The sequence below is a fragment of the Gobio gobio genome (assembly GCF_949357685.1).
Source record: "Gobio gobio genome assembly, chromosome: 19".
NCBI lineage: Eukaryota > Metazoa > Chordata > Actinopteri > Cypriniformes > Gobionidae > Gobio > Gobio gobio.
This window is the reverse complement of record NC_137112.1, coordinates 42,292,232-42,314,184: the sequence shown is the minus strand read 5'-3', so window position 1 is coordinate 42,314,184 and position 21,953 is coordinate 42,292,232. Positions and strand designations below refer to the sequence as shown.

Below are 21,953 nucleotides of genomic sequence, written 5' to 3'. Positions count from 1 at the left end.
TTCAAAGCTTTATAATGGCAGTGAATGTCTGTGTCGTTTTTAAAGTCCATAAAAGTGCATCTATCCATCATATAACTGCTCCACACGGCTCCATAACTAGCTTCCGGCGGTCAGTGGTACACAAGTCGACTTGCACTAAAAGAGTAACCCCTGACGTGATGTACAGGAGCATCGCAGGCTTTGACGCCTCTCACGGATAGTGCTGGGCAACAAACTCATGCCCCTGATCTCTTATATCGAAATCCTCCGGCATTTCTCGTTAAAAATTCTTGTTTTAGACTTCTAATTCATGAGCTGTGTTTTTTTTTTTTTTGCTCTATCCTCTGCGCCTCTGTTCAATGGTCAAGGGTTACTCTTTCACCGTAAGTCGACTTTCATACCCTTGACCGCCGGAAGTTAGTTATTTTAGTCTATAAAGTTTTAAACATGGATATTTTTCTTACACAAACACACCACTTCGCTTCAGAAGGCCTTTTTTAACCCCTGGAGCCATATGGAGCAGTTATATGATGGATAGATGCACTTTTATGCACTTCAGAAACGACACAACCATTCACTGACATTATAAAGCTTGGAAGAGCCAGGACATTTTTAATATAACTCCTGTTGTATTTGTCTGAAAGAAGAATGTCATATACACCTAGGATGACTTGAGGGTGAGTAAATCATGGGCTAATTTCCATTTTTGGGTGAACTATCCCTTTAAAAGAACAATAATAAGTCATGTTTGCTTAAGTTCATTTTTGGGTGAACTATCCCTTTAAACCAGGCTTAAAAATGCAACACCCAGTTTTATACAATGTTACGGAGGCCCCCCGTCTTTTATCCATTAGGAGGTCCTTGGCCTGGAAAAGGTTAAAGACTCCTGCCTAACACCTGGAAAACACTTTCCATGCTTATTTTCCCAACCTTTCCACTGTTTTGCCGTTTTCCTGGATGTGCGTCATATGGCAGTCAGGTGTTGACATGTTTACTGCAGCGATGCATCTGATGTGGCCGTCTTGTTTATTAGAGCAGTCATGAGACTTGCACATTTGAATGCTGTAATGCTATAAACTCCACTTCTCCTCCACTCCGAGGTCTTACATAACCTGTTGATTTGCTTCGCATTTAAATCTCTCGGAACGATCGGCTCCGTGTCAGGCCTGCCTTCAGTTAACTTGAGTGAGGAGTTTTTAAGAAAGAGGTCATTCACAGAAAGAGATGATAAAGTTATTTCCTTTATTAATAAAATGCAAGTTGTCCGATGACGTCCCAAGGTTTACTGGATGCACCGGAACGCATGAATCATTTTCGAAGTACATCTCCTTTGTGCATATGTGTGTGCGCGCCGTTGTGGGTGTGTTGCGTTTCTCTTTCACTCGCCGTTGTTTGAAAGAGGCCTGAATGACTGAGTTCACTGTTAACCTGGACAGAAGGCTGGTTATGTAACGAGCTTTCAAAACTGCCCCAGAATTCTGCTGATAACTTGCACTCCTCACCCTCCCTCCTTGTGTCGCACATCACACACTCACTCCGTGCCTGTTTGGCTCGAAAAAGTAGGGCAGGATTTTCCTTTGCGCCCTTGTCCCCTCCTATTTTTTCCCCTGCATCCTGTGCGAGCGTGCATGAGCAGTCTATCGCTGCTATCCCCTCTGCCACTCAGCTGATTACTGACTTATGTAAGGGGGGGAAAACGAGCGAAAGTAGGACAGGATATACCAGTGAAAAACACTACACAACCAGCTACCATTTATTCATAGAAGGAACTGAAAGTTTTCTTTAAATATTCAGACTCTGAATTTGTATTTTTAAAACACAATTACATTTCGCATGACCTTTTTGGGTTCAGAAGAAAATGTAGTGTTTTCTTTGGAAGGCACAATGTAAATGTGAGACGTCGTGTGCTTGTTTGTGCAAACGTGTTGACTGTGCAAGCCTTGTAGCACTTGGGACAGTGTGGAGACAGATGGTGTAAATTCAGGTGAGCTGAGGGAGGCACTCCAGGTTATTTCCGTGTTAATTGCTGTTAGTTTGCGCGCGTGTGTGTGTGTCGGGCCGCACAGAGAGGGTTATGTAACCGCAGTGGTGTGAGTCTGGTTGGCAGTAAACAGGGTGGAGGGGAGGGAGGGACGTGAGAACTCTGCTTAGGAGCATGGCTGCGCCGCGGTGCTAACTTAACTCCTTGTGCACTGGTACAGGAGGGGCATGTGCACATGAAACGAATCAAATTGCCTTGACCATTTGAAAAATATGATTATGTAAGAGTGTATATATATATATCAAGATGTCGGGGCAAAAATATCCCTGTATGAGTTTTTGTATGAACTGTTGTGCATCTCTGAGCAACGCACAGTGGTTTAATTTCTGAATGAATCCACATTTTGAGCGAATCAATCGCGTGAGTCAATTGTCAATTTATAAAGAGAGCCATTTACTTCATTCCTGAATGAATCAGCCGTTTGAATTAATGAATGACACCTACTGGCCGATTTAGTTTCTTACTTAGAGCATCATTTCATTATATATATTAAAAAAAAACATAAATATTAGGGTTGTCAATAGATTAAAAAATGTAATCGCAATTAATCGCACACTTATAGGCAAAAAAAATCAACCTACGATTACTAATCACAACAACGTACATATGACAAATCAAACATTATCCTTCCTGACTTGAGTGTGTGTGGAAACCACGCGAATGCACTGTGTATCTGTACATGAATGCAGCGTGCGATCAGTGATTGAGAGCGCGCACACACACGGTTTGTTGTTTGTGCATCAGACACTCACGCGCTTACTGTAAAATCATCTAATGCGTGACGAAAATTGTTAATGATGCTTCACGTACTTCTGTAATTTATTTGCGTTAATTGCGTTCAAGTATTTTAACGCGTGAAGGGCTAAAAATAACCGCATGCGTTAACGCGTTAACGCTGACAGCACTAATATATATATATATATATATATATATATATATATATATATATATATATATATATATATATATAGGAGTTAGTTTGCCCAAAAATGTCAAACCTTTCGCGGAAGATATAAGAAAAAAGATCATGTCTGTTGTAGTCTAAAAGTTTGTGTGTAATAAATTCAATGTTGAATCAAATAAAAAAAATCTTTCTAAAACTTTTTGTCTATTTGATGCTTTTATCATTTCACACAATAATGACTTTAAATGATCTTTTGAGGGTAATTTCTCAGGCAAATTAAATGTGCGATTTAATGCCGATTAATTCGATTAATTAATCGGCACATCATGTAATTAATTAGATTTAACAATTTTAATCACATGACAGAAATTTTAACTTGATCATATCTATCATTCCCGTGTATTGTTATTGTTGCCCTATGGACTTAACTGTTTATTTAGTTTAATAATCAGTCCAAAAAATAAAACTGTATAGTTAAAGTTATCGTAAGAGTTATTGTCTTTGGTATGAACAGGCCTTAATGGTCAAAGAAAAGGATCATGAAAAGCAAAATTATGATATCTCACTTCTCTCCTACCTTCACTTAACCTTTCATTTACTGTATGCTAACTCAATTTCATTGTTTTTTTTATCTCTTCCAACTGTCCCTCCAGCGGTCGTTTTTCTGCCGTCTGACAGGTGACAATAAGTCAGAGAAATTCTTTAAAGTGTTTTACGAGCGGATGAAGCTGGCCCAGCAAGAGATCAAGGCAACTGTGACGGTGAACACCAGCGATCTGGGCAGCAAGCGCAAAGACGAGGACGCCAACGACAAGGATGCCCAAATGCGCAAGAAAGGTCAGGGCCTACAAGAACAACAAGTACCGCAGGGCAAGTGTTTCTAATGAATACATGTGTAATATTCAACCCAGACATACAAAAGCATTCTAAACAAATACAATTCTCCTCATCTTTCAGTCAAGGATGTTACTGTAGTAACCGAGGAAGTGCGGGAGCAACTTATTGAAGCTTCTACGGCCACTAAGAAGGCCTTCACTGCTTACCGAAGGGAGGCAGACGCGGACGAGCATCTGAGTGTGGCGGAGGGGCAGCCCAGCACGGGAGAAAAGAACCAGGATGACAACGAGATGAGCGTTATCATAACCATCATGCAGCCAATCCTGCGCCTCATGCAGCTGCTCTGTGAAAACCACAACCGTGAACTGCAGGTCAGCCGCTGAACCAGAGAATATTTTGAAAAAATGTGCATTGTTAATGCTAACTAATGGGCCATTCACACAGAACACGCAGACGCAGGTCAGAGGAATGGAAAAATGCAAGGTCTAGACGAACTTCTTAGGCGGCGCTTTTTTAGTACATCGTGTCATCTGTGAGATGCTGTAAAAGACGTGAGGCGTGAACCCAATGGTCAAACACATTCATCTAGCGCAGTGGTTCCCAACCTTTTGTCCATGATGCCCCCCACTCCTTACATATAAGAAACCCTGAGGACCAAAAAAAAAAAACATACAAATTCACTCTCTACCAGAAGGTGGCGCTTATGGGACCCTCTGCAAAAAAATGCTTTTCTTACTTAGAATTGTTGTTTTGTTTCCAGTGCAAATATCGAAACATTCTTAAATCAAGATGCTTTAACTGGATAAGTAAAATTATCTGCCAATGGGGTAAGAAAATAATCTCATTTCTGTGTGGTACAGAAACAAGATTTCAAAGAGAAACAAGATTATTTGTCTTAACCCATTGGGAGATAATTTTGCTTGTTTTAACCATAGACTGTAAAAAAATTCTGAAGAGCAGTTTTGAAGGTTAAAGCAGGGTCGAGCTGGCCGTTGCCAACTTGGCAGCGCGCCATCGCGCGTCACTCCCGGATAACAGAAAATGGGCAAAAAGGCGGGACGTGGGTGGAGCTGAAGTGACGCGATGACTAACAGACAGCAGACAAACGGCTATCCACCTGTCACTCAAAGTGGCCACGCCCTTAATTATGCAGAAATTTAAGGCTTTATATAATGTAAACGAATGAGTTATAAAAAAATATACCCCCCTCACAGTTGTCATGAAGGGCAAAATTAGCCATATAGACCAAAACCACAATTTGTACCAGGCTGTAAACATGTTTTATTCTGCTGTAAAGTTGAGCATTTTAACATGGGGCTCAATGAGATTCTGCTCCCTTCTGGAGCCTAGTGGCCAGTCGAGGAATTGCAGTTTAAGTCACTTCCGTATTGGCTTCAAGAGAAACTGGGGGAGGTTGCCGCTTGGTTTTAACTCACTTCATTTAGATTTTATTTTCCAGAAAACACGAAAAAATATCTTGTTTCATTTTACTTATCCAGTAAATGCATCTTGATTGAAGAATTCTTAGATATTTAGACTGGAAACAAGACAAAAATACTCAATAAGCAAAGCATTTTTTTGCTGTGTAGGCTAGAGTTTCTTTGGTTACCTCTGTAAACAAATCAGCATCAGCGCTGCGCTTATATATATACACTACTTTAATAGGCATCATACGGAGGTAAGATTAAAGAAAATATCATTGAAAATTTTCCTTCAGATAGGCATTCATATAAGCCCCCACCCCAATTTAATGAGTAGAATTTTCTTCCAATATTCCAAGCATCGAAACAGTGAGCTTGCCCGGTACAGTATTTTCTCTGCTCTTCTCTTTGCGTCTATCTTTAGCGTGTCGGATAAGTGGCCAATCATTTGGAGAATTCCTAGGTTTTTTGTTACCATCTTTGACCTCAAAGCATATAAACTCTGTACCCCAGGTTGGGAACCACAGATCTAGCATGTTTACGTCAAAAAACAATAAAAAAGTAGAGCAGTGGAATGGAAAAACATGTTCTGTGTGTGTACAGCCCCTATCTCCCAAATGTTGCTAACTGAAAAAAATGGCTTGGCTAACTGTACTTTACTTGTAGTTTTGCTGTTATCTATTTCTCAAGGAACTGTATGATTGGTATCAGAATAGACTATACAACAACTCAACATGAGATGTTATTTGGTAGCCATTTTACTTCTGTAAACATGGTGTATTTCTCAAAGATACTGGATATTTGAGAAAAAGATGTAGGAAGGGCCTTTTATACATCTGTGGCCAGAATGAATACCATTATGCCAGGGATTGAAAGTTTAGCAGCAATGTTGTTAGCTGAAAAGGATAAAAAATATTACAGTAAATGGGTGTGAAGACATCATTTTATTTCTTTCAAATAACATGCACTGAGGAATTGTTCACAGTAAGACAGGAACATACATTATACATTTAAATAGGCCTGCATATATTACATATAAATGTATACAATTCTGAATTAATTTCAATTTAGATATTTCATTAAATACTGAAAAAATAAGTAAAAAATAAACAAGCAGATTTTATATCTTACAAAGTGTTTCATGCTAGTTTTGCAGTAATTAGCTAATCATCAACCTTTTGGTGAAATGTTAATCATTATTTATTTGCTTAACTATTGCTTGTACTTGAACTTTTTACATAACCCCATCCTGCAGATGGTTACATCATAAACATGTAAATTTTACCACTTGGATGTGATATACAAGTCCTCGAAAGAAAAACATATATATGAATGGGAATGAAACCCCCCATTTTGTCCCTAAGATTTATGATTTTTGATTGAATCTAAATGCTATCCCATATCCCCGTTATGTATTGACTCTATCTATGCTTCCTCTAGCTCTAATGTGACTTATAAATACAAAAGCTCCTCGTATCCTATTTTCCCGCTTGTTCCCCAGAACTTCCTTCGCTGCCAGAACAACAAAAACAACTACAACCTGGTGTGTGAGACACTGCAGTTCCTGGATTGTATATGTGGCAGCACTACAGGGGGCCTGGGGCTGCTGGGACTCTATATTAACGAGAAGAACGTCGCTCTCATAAACCAGACGGTGGAGAGCCTGACAGAATACTGCCAGGGCCCTTGCCATGAAAACCAGGTGGACCTGACACATCCACACACTCTTTTGTTCTATACTTTAAAGGAATCGTTCACCCAAAAATGATAATTCTTGTCATTTGAGCTCTAGAGTATATTCCAAGCCTTCTGAAGCAATGTAATACGTGTAGGAAAACTGAAATTTAGGTCGTTATACTCTGAAAATGTGGCCTGTTTACCACTGGGATGGAATCATTGAGTTGATCTAGTCAGTGAGTTGAACTCTTGAATCAGGGTTGCGTTTTCCAAAAGCATTGTAACCCTAAGTAGATCCTAGAGACCATTGGTGCCAATGGTTTCAACTACTTAGGCTCAACCCTGATCAGTCTGATTCGTGAACAAATCATAATCAGACCGAGAGTAAATGATGTCAGAATTGTAATTTTTGGGTTAACCCTTATGACACACAGAGACACACATACATTATATACCCAGTATTGTATACGCAAAATCTTTCTTTGTGTGTTGGGCTTGGCATTATGCAACTTTTCTGACTTCACAGGACCAATCTGGGGCTAGTTGTCATCATTGTCCTACTTTTCTAAGAGGAAATGTAGTGTACTTGCCTGCTGACAGTGTGCTTTTGTCCCGTAATGATTGGATGATTAGTCTCTCACTGGAGCACTCTGTTCCAGAGCTGTAATCAGTTAATTGCAGTTTAATTTTCATATTAAACTTGTGGGAATGTGCTTCCTGTAACCGTTTGTTCTCTGATGTGCATGACTGTTTTTAGAGCAGTTTTTGTTTTGATCGTTGAGTTTTATTGCCCATTTCTTTAACTTATGTAACTTACCTTTAAGAAAGGATGGGTCTAATATACACTACCGTTCAATAGAAATTAATACTTTAAATAGCACAACTGTTTTCAACATTGAAAATAATAATGTTTCTTGAGCAGCAAATTATCATATTAGAATGATTTCTGAAGGATCATGTGATGCTGAAAATTCAGCTTTGCATCACGGGAATAAATTATGTTTTAAAATATTTTAAAATAGAAAGCGTGTTTTTTTTTATTGTAATAATATTCCACAATATTATACTTTTTACTGTATTTCTGATGAGCAAAATAAACAGATAAAAAAAATGTAAAACTCTTGAACAGTAGGATACATTTAACATCTTTTCCCTTGTTCAGAACTGTATTGCCACACATGAATGTAACGGTATCGACATCATCATCGCTCTCATCCTCAATGACATCAACCCTCTCGGCAAGAAGAGGATGGACTTGGTGCTGGAGCTCAAGGTGCGAGAACACCTTCAGAGCTTTGTGGGATATGTAGTTTTCAGTTTAGTCAAAAATAATTGACGTGAATGGCCTTTTATTTATTTATTTACAGAATAACGCATCAAAACTGCTGCTGGCCATCATGGAAAGCCGCCACGACAGTGAGAATGCGGAGAGGATTCTGTATAACATGAGGCCTAAAGAACTGGTAAATGCAAACAATGAATGCACATGCTAGCAATATTAATGTAAAGTTGGCACTTTGCATTAAAAACACATCTTTCTTATGTTCCTGTGGGCAGATTTTCTGTTTTGCATACTGTAGGCTCCATAACCACCTTCTGTCATTATTTAAATGTTTGATTGGTGTGCAGGTGGAGGTGATCAAAAAGGCCTACATGCAGGGAGAAATTGAGGTAGAACACAACGATGATGATGAAAATGGTGAGGATGAGCATGCGGCTTCTCCCCGAAATGTGGGTCACAACATCTACATCCTGGCCCATCAGGTGACGCACACACATATGCATTTACACACACCTTCACTGCGTTCACTGTGTCAGATGTCTGGATTATATCACCCTCTTCCCCTCCCCTGTGCACTTGAGTTGTATAGATTTTCTGACGATTCACGTAATCATCTGGGTCAGAGGATCAGTTATGTAACCATGTTAGAAACGGGGCAGCATTTCCACCGGCCCTCCAAATGACACTGTTTAGGAATCAGGTATATGTGATTGAAAAGACATTTGGCAGGGCCTTTTTACTCAAATCATAAAGAAATATGCTTTTGCAGGTTGCGGCATAAAAAAGGTCAATCCATAATTGCAGCAACAAGTAATCCGTTTAGTTTTACCTCTGGAGCAGATTCTGTGGTGGCTGCACTGGCCGTGATTTCAAACAGACTTTATTTGTTCACTGCTGGGCTTTGACCCCAAGTTGTTTTCATAATTGGGGCATTGTGAGAATATTGAATATGGCTATTTTATGGCCGTCTAGCTGTTGGGGAAAGAGATCAGATTTAGATGCATGATAAAAAGACATTTCTTTCACTCAAATAAGTAAATAATCACATGATGAGCAGATTTAAAAATATATATATCATAACATTTAATTCATAAAGTATCCCCAAAAGAAGATTTTTACAATGCAATTTACATTACATTATTTTGGCAGTTTTTACATATAGCTATATATATTATATTGCTCATATTCTGTATTACAGAATTTGTATACTTTTTTAAAAATATTTAAAAAATACACACACACACAAGAATCACATTCACACTACATACATTTAACAATGACCCAAACATACTCTACACAAGTATGTGAATTTAAAGGAACACGCCGACATTTGGGGACTTTAGCTTTGGGATGTGTAGTTACATCATGTACTAAGACAGATGGAAAATGAAAAGTTGTGATTTTCTAGACCGAAAGTTCCTATGGATAGGAACTATACTCTCATTCCTGCGTAATAATTAAGAAACTTTGAGCTGTACCATTGGTGCAGCGGCGCAATGATATTACACAGCGCCTGAAAATAGGCTAACTTCCGTCAACATAACCAACGTGACGACCTGCTTGCACAGAGAGTGTGCTGGGGACTATTTTCAGGCGCTGCAAAGTTTGTTGATTATTATTCGGGAATGAGAGAATAGTTCCTAGACATATTAGTCTAGAAAATCGCAACTTTTAATTTTCCGTTGGTCTTAGTACACAATGTAACTATACACATCACAACAAGTAAATAGGAAAATGTTGGCGTTATTTTTGTCACTTATTGAGCAGTAGGCTAGCTGGAGCCATTTACCTCCAGTCTTTGTGCTAAGCTAGGCTAGCGGTGGGTGCGTCAGACAGAGTTATGGCACACACGGAGATGAGAATGGTATGGACTTATCTAACTCTGGGGATACGGTGAATAAGCTAAAGTCTCAAAAAGTCGGCGTGTTCCTTTAAATGCTTTCAAGTATGTGATTTCATAATGCAACACAATTCTCAGCATTGCCACAAGTGGCAATAACATATACCAAGGTTTGTTACAGTCAAAGCAAGAATGTTAAAAAATGCACACCCATGCCAGCCTCAGACTTTTGTGTAGTAGTTGTGAAATAGGGTGTGGGTGGCATGGTTGCAGTGGTGTATTATAGGATTAAGGATTTAGGAACTTTAATGTGATCTCTTTAACAATGCAGCAGTGGACATTTGACATCATATTCCGAAACATTCATATATTAGGTATGTCATTAATATGCAGTAACTTACGTAGTTCTGAGTTCAGGTTTGCTTTATTCAATTTATACCAGTGTTTCCCAGACAGGCGTTGGCCTTTCATTGATGGGAAAGTGTGTTGTGAGCAAAACAAGGCCAGACGAGTCATTACAACATACATACACCGTCTCAGTGAAAACAAACACAGTCTCATCCCTTTTTCCACATACACCCACAGCTAGCCAGACACAACAAGGAACTCCAGGCCATGCTGAAGCCAGGAGGGACGTACGGGGAAGGAGATGAAGCTTTGGAGTTCTATGCCAAACACACAGCGCAAATTGAGGTCAGTGGTGTTCATCAATGGAGGCCGTTATGGATCCACCATTCATAGAGTACCAGCATCAGTATTACTATCATTCATACAGTGAAAAACTGACATGAAGCACAAATGAAAAACAAGGAGTCCTGAGGGACCTGAGACATAGCCGATCACAGCAGCACACTAAATATCACTCAGAACACATTAGCAACTTCATAGCTTTCATATATAGTTAGTCCTATTACGCCAAAGTTTGTTCATATACAGTTGTATCACCTTATGCTGCATTTATTTTAAATAAATAGCTTTGCGCCTTCATCTGGGCGACATGCACCATTGTTTTGCAAAATTTTGCTGGCAAAATCAAGTCATTTCATTAGGAATCCATGTGATCGGGAGTTACACGTGAGGGAGAAATATTTCCCCATGCAGATTTCGCTCCTGTTCAAGTTGATCATGCAAATTTGCTGTGTTGACCAACAGAAGCTGCTTGGTTTGTAAGTAACTTTGGTATGAGTGGTGCTTCATGCATAGCTACACTATTAACAATGGACATTTTTTGTCCGTGAAATTTAGCCGGAAATGTGCTAATGTGATCGTACCTTTAGAGGCGACATTGTAACTCTATTTATAAGTTAAAACAGTGTACACCAAATTTTGTCATTGCATATGTAACCCCTATAGCTCCGTTTTTCACTTGCAGATCGTCCGTCTGGATCGCACAATGGAGCAGATCGTATTTCCCGTCCCAAACATATGCGAATTCCTAACCCAGGAGTCCAAGCTCCGTGTCTATTACACCACGGAGCGCGACGAGCAGGGCAGCAAGATTAATGACTTCTTCTTGCGCTCCGAAGACCTCTTCAATGAGATGAACTGGCAGAAGAAGCTGCGAGGTACTCAAGAGGCCACTGGTAACGCAAACTCCGTGCCTTGTGCGTGCCCACTCCCTTCCTCTATTACCTAGTAAGCTCCTTTACACACCCTCTCCACCCCCAGAGCCTCCAGGAACCCATCAGGGCTCTCTCCATGCAGTGCGGCCCGCGTTTGGTGCACTGGTGCTGGGGATGCATACCTCACCCTGACCCCCTCAAGCCAGGGCAGTGGGGAGGGGGTGTAAACTTTAACTAATGTAAGATAGATAAGATAAGACCTGTAACTAAAAATTATGTTTGCTTAAGTTTTTAGTTCCACATGTTCATGCTTGAAATTTTGAGAAACAAGGGAGGAAGATGGCTCAGGGAGAAGTCTGAATAAATCCCAAATAAACACACATTGGCAGCTTGCATCATAAAAGCTGATTACGGAAATAAGCTTGAGTGAGGGATCAAATAAACAGATGATGGGAAACATGGAACTCTAAAGCCCATTTTCCACCAATGCTCAATCTGGAGCCGTTTCCGGTTGGCTCTGCACCAGCCCTATAAAACCTGCTAGTCTTGAACCAGAAACCTTAAAGGTTGGGTTGGGAAAATGGCCACCGAGTATTGGGATGTTAAAAGAACTGGTACGAAACTGAAAAAAAAAAAAAAAAGTACTGATTCAATTACCCATGATCAAATTTCAAAATTCTGCCGTATTTCTGTGGCAAAGGGTTTGGAAAGGTGAAGCAGGGATGATTGGAAATTGTTTTTTTGAAAACGGATAGACTTTCTCAGACAAGAAGAGGATGGGGTGAACCACAATTAAAAGATAAAAAGTGCAAGATAAGGATCTGACCTGTCAAAAAGCAGATCGACAGACGGAGGGGCTTAAGACAGACTAATACTTTGCACGGCTCACATGCATGGGACATTTGGCCACAGTTCTAGATCATCTTTGAGTCTTCAGGCCTTGGGTTTCTAATAAAAAGGAGGGTGTGAATTCTGTGTTAGTTAGTAATGCACTGACGTAAAGGTTTTTATCAGGCTGAATCAAAGTAGAAGCAACGTTCCGTTGCCGCAACCCCAAGTCATGAGTGTGGCGACCTGTGTGTGAAAGTCCCCTCCTCCAGTTCCTCTTTTCAGACAAAAAAACCCCTGTCAAAATAGCCATAGCTCAGACATTAAATCCTCCAGCTAGTCTACTCAGAGAGTCATGGGTCAAAACAAAGGTGGTGGTTGAGGTCAGCGAGCTCTCGTACATGGTTTTGCCGCACTAAGAAACCCTTTGAACTCTTTGGTCTTCTTTCTATGGTTTTTGACTTCAATTTGAGAAATTGCATGTCTCTAAAACAGCCCTTAACTTCATTCAATATGTGTTTTGTTTGGAATGCCATTGTTTAACAGAGGAAAAAACAATATTTTCAAAGCAATTGTAGACTTACCAAAGTTAGTGCAATTGGACGTTGTCCTGATTGGATATAATTGGAAATGCACAGGGTCAGCTGGATCACATTTTAGCTTGAGATCGTTCAGAATTGGTCCTTCAGATCGCCTTGGAAACTAACACTCAGCTATACTCGAGTTGTTTAGTTGAAGGCGGGAGAATGACAATGCAATCAATGTTTTTTTTTCTTTTTTTAAATCATAAAAGGTGAGCAGTACTGTGTGTATCTTGTTAGTGACATAATCCGTTATGTCATCCCAACAGGCCTTGCAGTATTAAGTGAGGTTTTCTTTGGCGAACCAGAGTGCATTACATTTTTCTATATAGAGTGGAAAAGGGTGGTTTTAAAAGTGCATTGTGTATTTTGCGGCATACTGGTGAAATCATACAGAATTGCAAAAAAAAGTTTCAAACATTTCCCCCATCTTCCATTGTTCTTCAATATCATGCAATTGGTTGAACCAATGTTGTTGTGTCAATGCTCAAACAGATTGCAATTCAGTTTGCTTCCACTAAAGGCACAGAACTTACACATTTGGCTTGTTTGAATAATGGCAAGTACATTTTTTAGTTCATGTTTGTGGCAGAATCATGTACGTGGAGCTCTGACATGGTGTGCATCAGGGGTATAGTATTAGCCCATTTTAGTTTTGTGATAGCATCCAGATAAGCACTTTGAAATGATGCAAACTGTGTTGTGTTGGTGTGCATGTGTGTTGGTAACATTTGAAATTGAATTTTTTGACTTGCTGCCTCCCCCAGCTCAGCCGATCCTGTACTGGTGTTCCCGTAACATGTCCTTTTGGAGCAGCATCTCCTTTAACCTCGCCGTCCTCATGAACCTGTTGGTAGCATTCTTCTATCCACTGGATTCTACTATCCGTGGAGGTGAGGCACAAGTATATTTACTTTTTGTTTACTGTATGTATGTATGTATGTATGTATATAAATATATATACATACTGTATATATATTTATTTATTTTCTTTTTAATTCTCTGCTCCAAACAAGCTGGATACTGTGTTCTATTGACATCAGATGCCAAGTATTCATAATGGCAAAGATGCTTCAGTGCTCTGTAATTTTTAGAATACTGACCGCAATTTTGATCATACTTTACACAAATTGCTAGAGTACAGATTGCTGTTTTTATGGAGGTAATTGAGTGCGGGCTGGAACTTGACACTTCACTGGCCTAGTTTCAGCACACACAGCCCCTGAAAGACATAATGTGGCCTACATAATAGAGCTAAAAAAAAGCCATCCACACTTCCGTCATAACCCATCATATATAATTCAATCATTCTGAGTGAAATGATCTCCTCCACTCATCTCAGTAGTGTGAATTCCTCTCATATGTCCATATATTTCATGTTTATTCCATTTAATCCATGAATGGATATATATACCGATCAGGCATAACATTATGACGGGTGAAGTGAATAACACTGATTATCTCTTCATCACGGCACCTGTTAGTGGGTGGGATATATTAGGCAGCAAGTGAACATTTTGTCCTCAAAGTTGATGTGTTAGAAGCAGGAAAAATGACAAGCGAAAGGATTTGAGCGAGTTTGACAATGGCCAAATTGTGATGTTTAGACGACTGGGTCAGAGCATCTCCAAAACTGCAGCTCTTGTGGGGTGTTCCCGGTCTGCAGTGGTCAGTATCTATCAAAAGTGGTCCAAGGAAAAAACAGTTGTGAACGAGGGACAGGGTCATGGGCGGCCAAGGCTCATTGATGCAAGTGGGGAGCGAAGGCTGGCCTGTGTGGTCCGATCAAACAGACGAGCTACTGTAGCTCAAGAAGTTAATACTGGTTCTGATAGAAAGGTGTCAGAATACACAGTGCATTGCAGTTTGTTGCGTATGGGGCTGAATAGCCGTAGACCAGACAGGGTGCCCATGCTGACCCCTGTCCACTGCTGAAAGTGCCAACACTGGCACGTGAGCATCAGAACTGGACCACGGAGCAATGGAAGAAGGTGGCCTGGTCTGATGAATCACGTTTTCCTTTACATCACGTGAATGGCCGGGTGCGTGTGCGTCGCTTACCTGGGGAACACATGGCACCAGGTGCACTATGGGAAGAAGGCAAGCGGGCGGAGACAGTGATGCTTTGGGCAATGTTCTGCTGGGAAACCTTGGGTCCTGCCATCCATCTGGATGTTACTTTGACACGTACCACCTACCTAAACATTGTTGCAGACCATGTACACCCTTTCATGGAAACGGTATTCTCTGGTGGCTGTGGCTCTTTCAGCAGGATAATGCGTCCTGCCACAAGCAAAAATGGTTCAGGAATGGTTTCAGGAGCACAACGAGTTTGAGGCGTTGACTCAATCCAATCGAGCATCTGTGGGATGTGCTGAACAAACAAGTCTGATCCATGGAGGCCCCACCTCGCAACTTGTAGGACTTAAATGATCTGCTGCTTACATCTTGGTTCCAGATACCACAGCACACCTTCAGGGGTCTAGTGCAGTCCGTGCCTCGACGGGTCAGGGCTGTTTTGGCTGCAAAAGGGGGACCAACACAATATTAGAAAGGTGGTTCTAATGTTGTGCCTAGTGTGTGTGTGTGTGTGTGTGTGTGTGTGTGTGTGTGTGTGTGTGTGTGTGTGTGTGTGTGTGTGTGTGTGTGTGTGTGTGTGTGTGTGTGTGTGTGTGTGTGTGTGTGTGTGTGTGTGTGTGTGTGTGTGTGTGTGTGTGTGTGTGTGTGTGTGTGTGTGTGTGTGTGTGTGTGTGTTTGTGTGTGTATATATATATATATATATATAAATATATAAAGATATACAATTTCAGTATATATTAATATAAATTAAATTATATATTTTTGATATATTTAGATTTTTATATTAAAATAACAATAATTAAATATTACATATTTAACACATTTAATCATGCATTTCATCAAGAATATTTTTAAAACTTTTTTTTTAACTAAAAGTAAGACGCATATCTATGAAAGCGTTTATGATCCAAAAGCGTGTGTGTGCTTTAAGGGGTGATGTAATGATGGATGTAACTGTTGTGCATAACCCGGTTATTGATTTTGCCCTCTTATCCGAGATCACTTGCGTAACTTGTCACCTGACTCCCTAAACATGTCACACTATTTCCCTAATCTCTTAAGCTTTAGTTAAGGCTATGTGTCTATCTCCTCCCTGCTACTCTTGATCAAAAGTGTGTGTTTGTATACATGTCAGAGAAATATGACACCTGTTTATGTCAGAGCTGAGATCTGACCCTGAAACATCGAGACCCAGATAAAGACAAAGCGGCACTTTCTTAATTCTTGCATCACAAGCTGCTTGTGTTCAAGTTTGCGATCAATGTCATCCTACATTCAAATGTAACTGATGGGGTAACCTAATATTTATTAGGCCTTTCTGTGTTTGTTTCTTTCACTCCCTCATTTATGTTGTTGAGCATTGATTGTCCAGTCATTGTGACTGGCATAAGTGCCACATTGTGACTGGCATAAACTCTGCATTGTTCAGGCTGGGGTCAGGCTCCGAAGGGGCTTTTGTTTTGGGCCTTCCCCTTTCTCAAAACGTACATGAGCGTTTGGGACTTTAATTGAAAACTCTTGTAGTCTCTAAAACAAAAGGCTTGTCTGGGAGTCAAATAGGTCACAATTTAAAATACAAACAATAGAATCTAATAAGAGAACAAAGGTGAATTTCAAATATTGTCCTTGCAATAAACATGGTTGTAAAACAATGAGGAAACTGAATAAATGTTTGTGATAGGCCGAAAGTTTGACATTTAACAAAGAATTATAGAAGTAGTTTAGTAGTTCAGTTTCTTCTCCACCTCTCAGAGAAGAAACAACACTTTCACTGTTGCATGTGCCGCTGGCACGGATAACTGTACTCAAGGCCATGATGTTCTAAAAAAACTTGTTGTTGTTGTTGTTGTTGTTGTTGTTGTTGTTGTTTTTTCTCCACTTTCATATGCTCATTTCACCTTTTTTTTTACTAAACTCTTTTTGTTGAATTAATTAATATTTGTTTTTATTTCTATTCATTCATTAATTAATTAATTTATAATTATATAATAATATATGTATGATAATTAAATAATTATAATAATAATTTTATATATATATATATATATGTGTGTGTGTGTGTGTGTGTGTGTGTGTGTGTGTGTGTGTGTGTGTGTGTGTGTGTGTGTGTGTGTGTGTGTGTGTGTGTGTGTGTGTGTGTGTGTGTGTGTGTGTGTGTGTGTGTGTGTGTGTGTGTGTGTGTGTGTGTGTGTGTGTGTGTGTGTGTGTGTGTGTGTGTATGTGTGTGTGTGTGTGTATGTGTGTGTGTGTATATATATATATATATGTGTGTGTGTGTGTGTGTGTGTGTGTGTGTGTGTGTGTGTGTGTGTATTTATTAATTTATAATTATATAATATATTTATTTTAATGGCATATATATTATTTATTTATGTATTTATTTATTAATTTATAATTATACAATATATTTATTTTAATGGTGTGTATATATATTATTTATTGATGTATTTATTTATTAATTTATAATTATATAATACATTTATTTTAATGGTATATATATTATTTATTGATGTATTTATTAATTAATTAATTTATAATTATACAATATATTTATTTTAATGGTGTATATATATTTATATATATATATATATATATATATATATATATATATATATATATATATATATATATATATATATATATATATATATATATATATATATATATATATATATATATATATATATATATATATAATTTATGTATTTATTCATTAATTTATAATTATATAATATATTTATTTTAATGGTATATATTATTATTATTATTATTATTATTATTATTATTATTATAACCTTACACTTTGAAGGAATGTGCATTTCTGTAGAATTTTTCTGTAGAAAATTTAAAAATCTAGTTTTATCACTAATATTGAATGTACAATATGAAACAAGTTTTTTGGGTGCTAATGAACAAAATTTATACATTCTAATTAATCACACATTTCGAATTCACATTGAAATCTTAATGGTGCATAGCCCTGCTTCACAATACTGTATGTTGTGTTGTGAATGTTCTTATTGGTTGTTTCACGCAGTATTTTCACTTTCAAAATCACTCGTCTTCAGACACATTTTTAGAAGAAGGTTTAAGAACGTCCCCTCTAAAGCTGATAACAAAAGCCCTTCTGCAGAGTTCAGGAGGTCCCTTTACAGTATTTGTAAAGGTCAAGCGAGAGGCCCTACAGAATTCCAGAATGTGTGTAACAGCAGCACAGGAGTGTGTTCTTTCCCCTCCCACCCTGTCTGGTAGAATGTAGCCATTCAGACAGGTCTCAAGAAGTAGGTCAGTGTGTGCAACCTCAATGCACAGGAGTGCAACGCATAACTGGTACAGCTGTGGGGAGATCTAGAGCTTTAGCATGAAAGGGCTGAATATAGCCACTCCCTTGGCAAGTTTGGAGAGGGTGCATGCACAACACAAATCTATTTCTATGGTGGCTGAGAAACAACTGATGTTTCTTTGAGGTATGGGTCAGTGGACCTTGTAGTTGCATAGCATCAGTCTCTCCTGACATCATTGTCTGTTGCATTTGGGTACAAAAGTTGACCAAACGGTCCAAAAGACCTGTATGCATGTATGTATGTATTTATTCATTTATTTTCTTCTGACCTTATTTGCAGTTGGGTCCCAAAGTTGAATAACTTTTATTTATTTGCTTTGGAACCGTCTTTACAAATATGTCAGTTTAAAAAAAATTGTGAATTGGAATCCAACTTTTGCTTTAATGACAGTGGCACCCGAGCTGGCATGATCAAAAGCCTGATGAACAAGTTCTCCAGCATATATTTATTATTTCCAGACATCATCTTGTGCTTCATTGGAAGCAAACCAAAAATGTACTTATATGATTAATGGCAGAATCTTAAAATGTCTTTAAAATATTTCTTTTTTACATTTTTTAAATTCTAAAACTTTATTTCTAGGTTTAAATTAGATTTTGAATCCTGGATTTTCAGTGTAGTCTGTGTGTGTGTGTGTGTGTGTGTGTGTGTGTGTGTGTGTGTGTGTGTGTGTGTGTGTGTGTGTGTGTGTGTGTGTGTGTGTGTGTGTGTGTGTGTGTGTGTGTGTGTGTGTGTGTGTGTGTGTGTGTGTGTGTGTGTGTGTGTGTGTGTGTGTGTGTGTGTGTGTGTGTGTGTGTGTGTGTGTGTGTGTGTGTAAGTTTGTGGTAATGAATGTAACAGAGCTTTGACGTCCATCCGTTGAATCACTCTGGACTCGCTTCTGCAGATTTCCTGGACAGATGTGCAGCCGTTTTGGTCCAAACCCCGGCTCGGCTGTTAGTCCGTCCTTGCTCAGTACCCGACGCTCATGCATCTTTCAGTCGTGGTATTTTTAGCACACCGTGTTATGTAACAAGCACCTGTCATGTGGTCTACTCACAGGCAGGAGAGCGAGCGAGCTGGAACGATTGCCTCTGTGAAGATCCTGCAAATCCGACTGACCTCATTTTTCTTCTCTGCGTACACACACACACACGCCTAACAATCCCACTAAAATACTCCCACATAAGACCTTACTGTACTGTGCGTTTCAATGGCGTTCGCCTAGAACAGGATTTAAACGAGGATTAAAACGATGCCAGAGGGGCTCATGACGAAACTTAGTCAAACCTTAGCATATTCAAATGTGTCACTCTTTCTGGGTTATGTAACTTTTTTTCAAAGCATCTTTCCCCTGAGGGTTAGAATGTGCCCGAACATGTTTAACAGGTGAAACTGCAAGTACTTTTGGGAATCCCATTTAGATCTGTATTTACCATACAGAATTGCAGTTTCAGATGCACAACTGTCATGGGTAATGGCAATGAATGTAATCTAACCATATCATCTGCACTTCTGTTATTTCTCATAGATTAAACAACTCCATTTAAGAATAAATATAAGTTCTGCCCCCCCGCCCAAACCTATATGACTTAAGTCTGTGGAGCACAAAATAAGTTTTGCTGGATGTTTTTTGCTGCCCTTTTTTCATACACACAATGGAAGTAAACTGGCAACGTACGTTATCGCACAGACCAAAACAAACACGGAACTCACATTTCAAAGTAAAATAACTGGCTGTAGCATTGTTTTTCAGAGAAACGAGTATGTGAACTTGGCATGTTTCCTAAATATCTGCAAACATATTATGGTATTTTTATGCTTTAGTATAGTCAAAAACTTGCATACAGCACCTTTAGTTGTTCTTAACTTCAAATATTTGAGTAAACATTCATACATTTAAAATTTTTTATATTTTTAGTAGTGGAAACTTAACTAGCTAATTCAATAAATGCTACCTTGCTAATCGGTAACACAATGCTTTGATAGCATAGCATAGTTTACATAGCATACTTGTTGAATAAGCAATATAGAACATTTAACATATGCATATCTGTTCTCAAACTAAGCTCATGCTCAACTCGTCACCATGGTAACCCCCTATCTCCACAACAAACAACAACAACAACATAACAGAAACTCTGAATTTAAGTTTGTCTAAATTAAAAGAAACAAGTTCATAAAACTCAAAACAATGAAACAGTTCGGATTACTTAAAATGTACTCAAAAGAAAAAGAGAGTTCCAAATACTAATTTGTTAAAGTATAACGTTTGTATAAAGTTCATTTGATTGAACTCATTTGTTTAATTTGAGTTGGCTCTACTCAAACCAATGAATTAGTTGCGTGTTAGGGTTAACGGCGTAAGTGAGAAACAGACCAAAGTTGTATGAAATCTTTAATTACATTGTACATTTTGGAGCTCAGCCGCACAAGCCCTCATTTACTTCCTTTGTTTTCCTTGGAAGAAAGAGATCATGAGGGTGAGTATATGATGACCGAATTCTCATTTTCCATAATCAGATCAAGAAGGTTGCTCAAGCTGAGAAAACCTAAACATGACAATTCCCTGGAACACACTCTGAAACGAAGTTGATTCCCTGAGATAGTTGAACACGTGCAGCCTGTAGCATTGGTGACACTGTAACCATGACAGATGGCATGATAACATGTCACTTCTGTGGTATTTTTATCCCAGAGCTTGATTGATGGCACTAAAACATGTTTACCTCTTTCTCCTCAGGCACCCTGGAGCCACACCTCTCTGCACTGCTGTGGGCAGCAATGTTGGTTTCACTGGCCATAGTTATTGTTCTGCCCCAGCCTCACGGGATTCGGGCGCTCATTGCTTCCACCATATTACGCCTCATCTTTTCGGTCGGCCTGGAGCCCACCCTGTTCCTACTCGGGGCCTTCAATGTGAGTGAACGGCTATCTTCCGGAAAAACTCCTCAGGTTGCCGATGTTGTTAGAGGGCAGCTCGGTGTGTTTTGCACCAAGGTGTGTCGTGCGTCACTGGGGGATTCCATGTGGCTTTCACAGACTGATGTTAAAATGTCCTTGGCTCACACAATAACTCCACTTTCCCCCAATAGTGTGCACACTTATTATTAATCTAAACCCATTTTTAATTACCTTAAAATTAAATGAAAAGTTCAACCAAAAATGTAAATGGTCTTCATTTTCCCACTCTCATGTTGTTGCAAACCTGTATGACTTTCTTTCTATTGTTTGGAAGAGTGTTCACGTTGCTCTTTTCCCTCATGGTTGTGTTCCAAGGAAGAAAGGAAATCATTGGGTTTGGAACGTTATGAGGTTGAATTCATGATGACAATAAAATGTTTTGGGTGAACTAATATTTTTATACACACAGTACTTGCATTGGCACAGTGGCACTGTGTAAATTTTAGCATCTAGCGTGAGGTTGTGAATTGCAGCCGTCTAGCGCTCACCCCTCCCTTTTAAATCGAGAAGTTACGGTGGTCGACACAGGACAAAGATGTCGTCCTCTGAGACAGCAGGGAGTAGCTAGCGCTCTGTAGAGAAATTTGCCCGTTTAGGGCTACTGTAGAAAAATGACGCCGCAAAATGGCGGTTTC

The 21,953-nt window shown here is 39.1% G+C and overlaps 1 protein-coding gene across 1 annotated transcript in view; it reads left to right on the top strand.

The window, feature by feature from the left end:
* itpr1b (inositol 1,4,5-trisphosphate receptor, type 1b) overlaps positions 1–21,953 on the top strand; it is a 226,924-nt gene that overhangs the window by 167,662 nt on the left and 37,309 nt on the right. The window contains exons 45-54 of the mRNA XM_079844798.1: positions 3,578–3,761; positions 3,882–4,132; positions 6,684–6,884; positions 8,022–8,132; positions 8,227–8,322; positions 8,489–8,623; positions 10,567–10,674; positions 11,354–11,546; positions 13,720–13,845; positions 21,098–21,273. Coding sequence (XP_079700924.1) covers positions 3,578–3,761; positions 3,882–4,132; positions 6,684–6,884; positions 8,022–8,132; positions 8,227–8,322; positions 8,489–8,623; positions 10,567–10,674; positions 11,354–11,546; positions 13,720–13,845; positions 21,098–21,273 — 1,581 coding nt within the window. The remainder of the gene's footprint in view (positions 1–3,577; positions 3,762–3,881; positions 4,133–6,683; positions 6,885–8,021; positions 8,133–8,226; positions 8,323–8,488; positions 8,624–10,566; positions 10,675–11,353; positions 11,547–13,719; positions 13,846–21,097; positions 21,274–21,953) is intronic.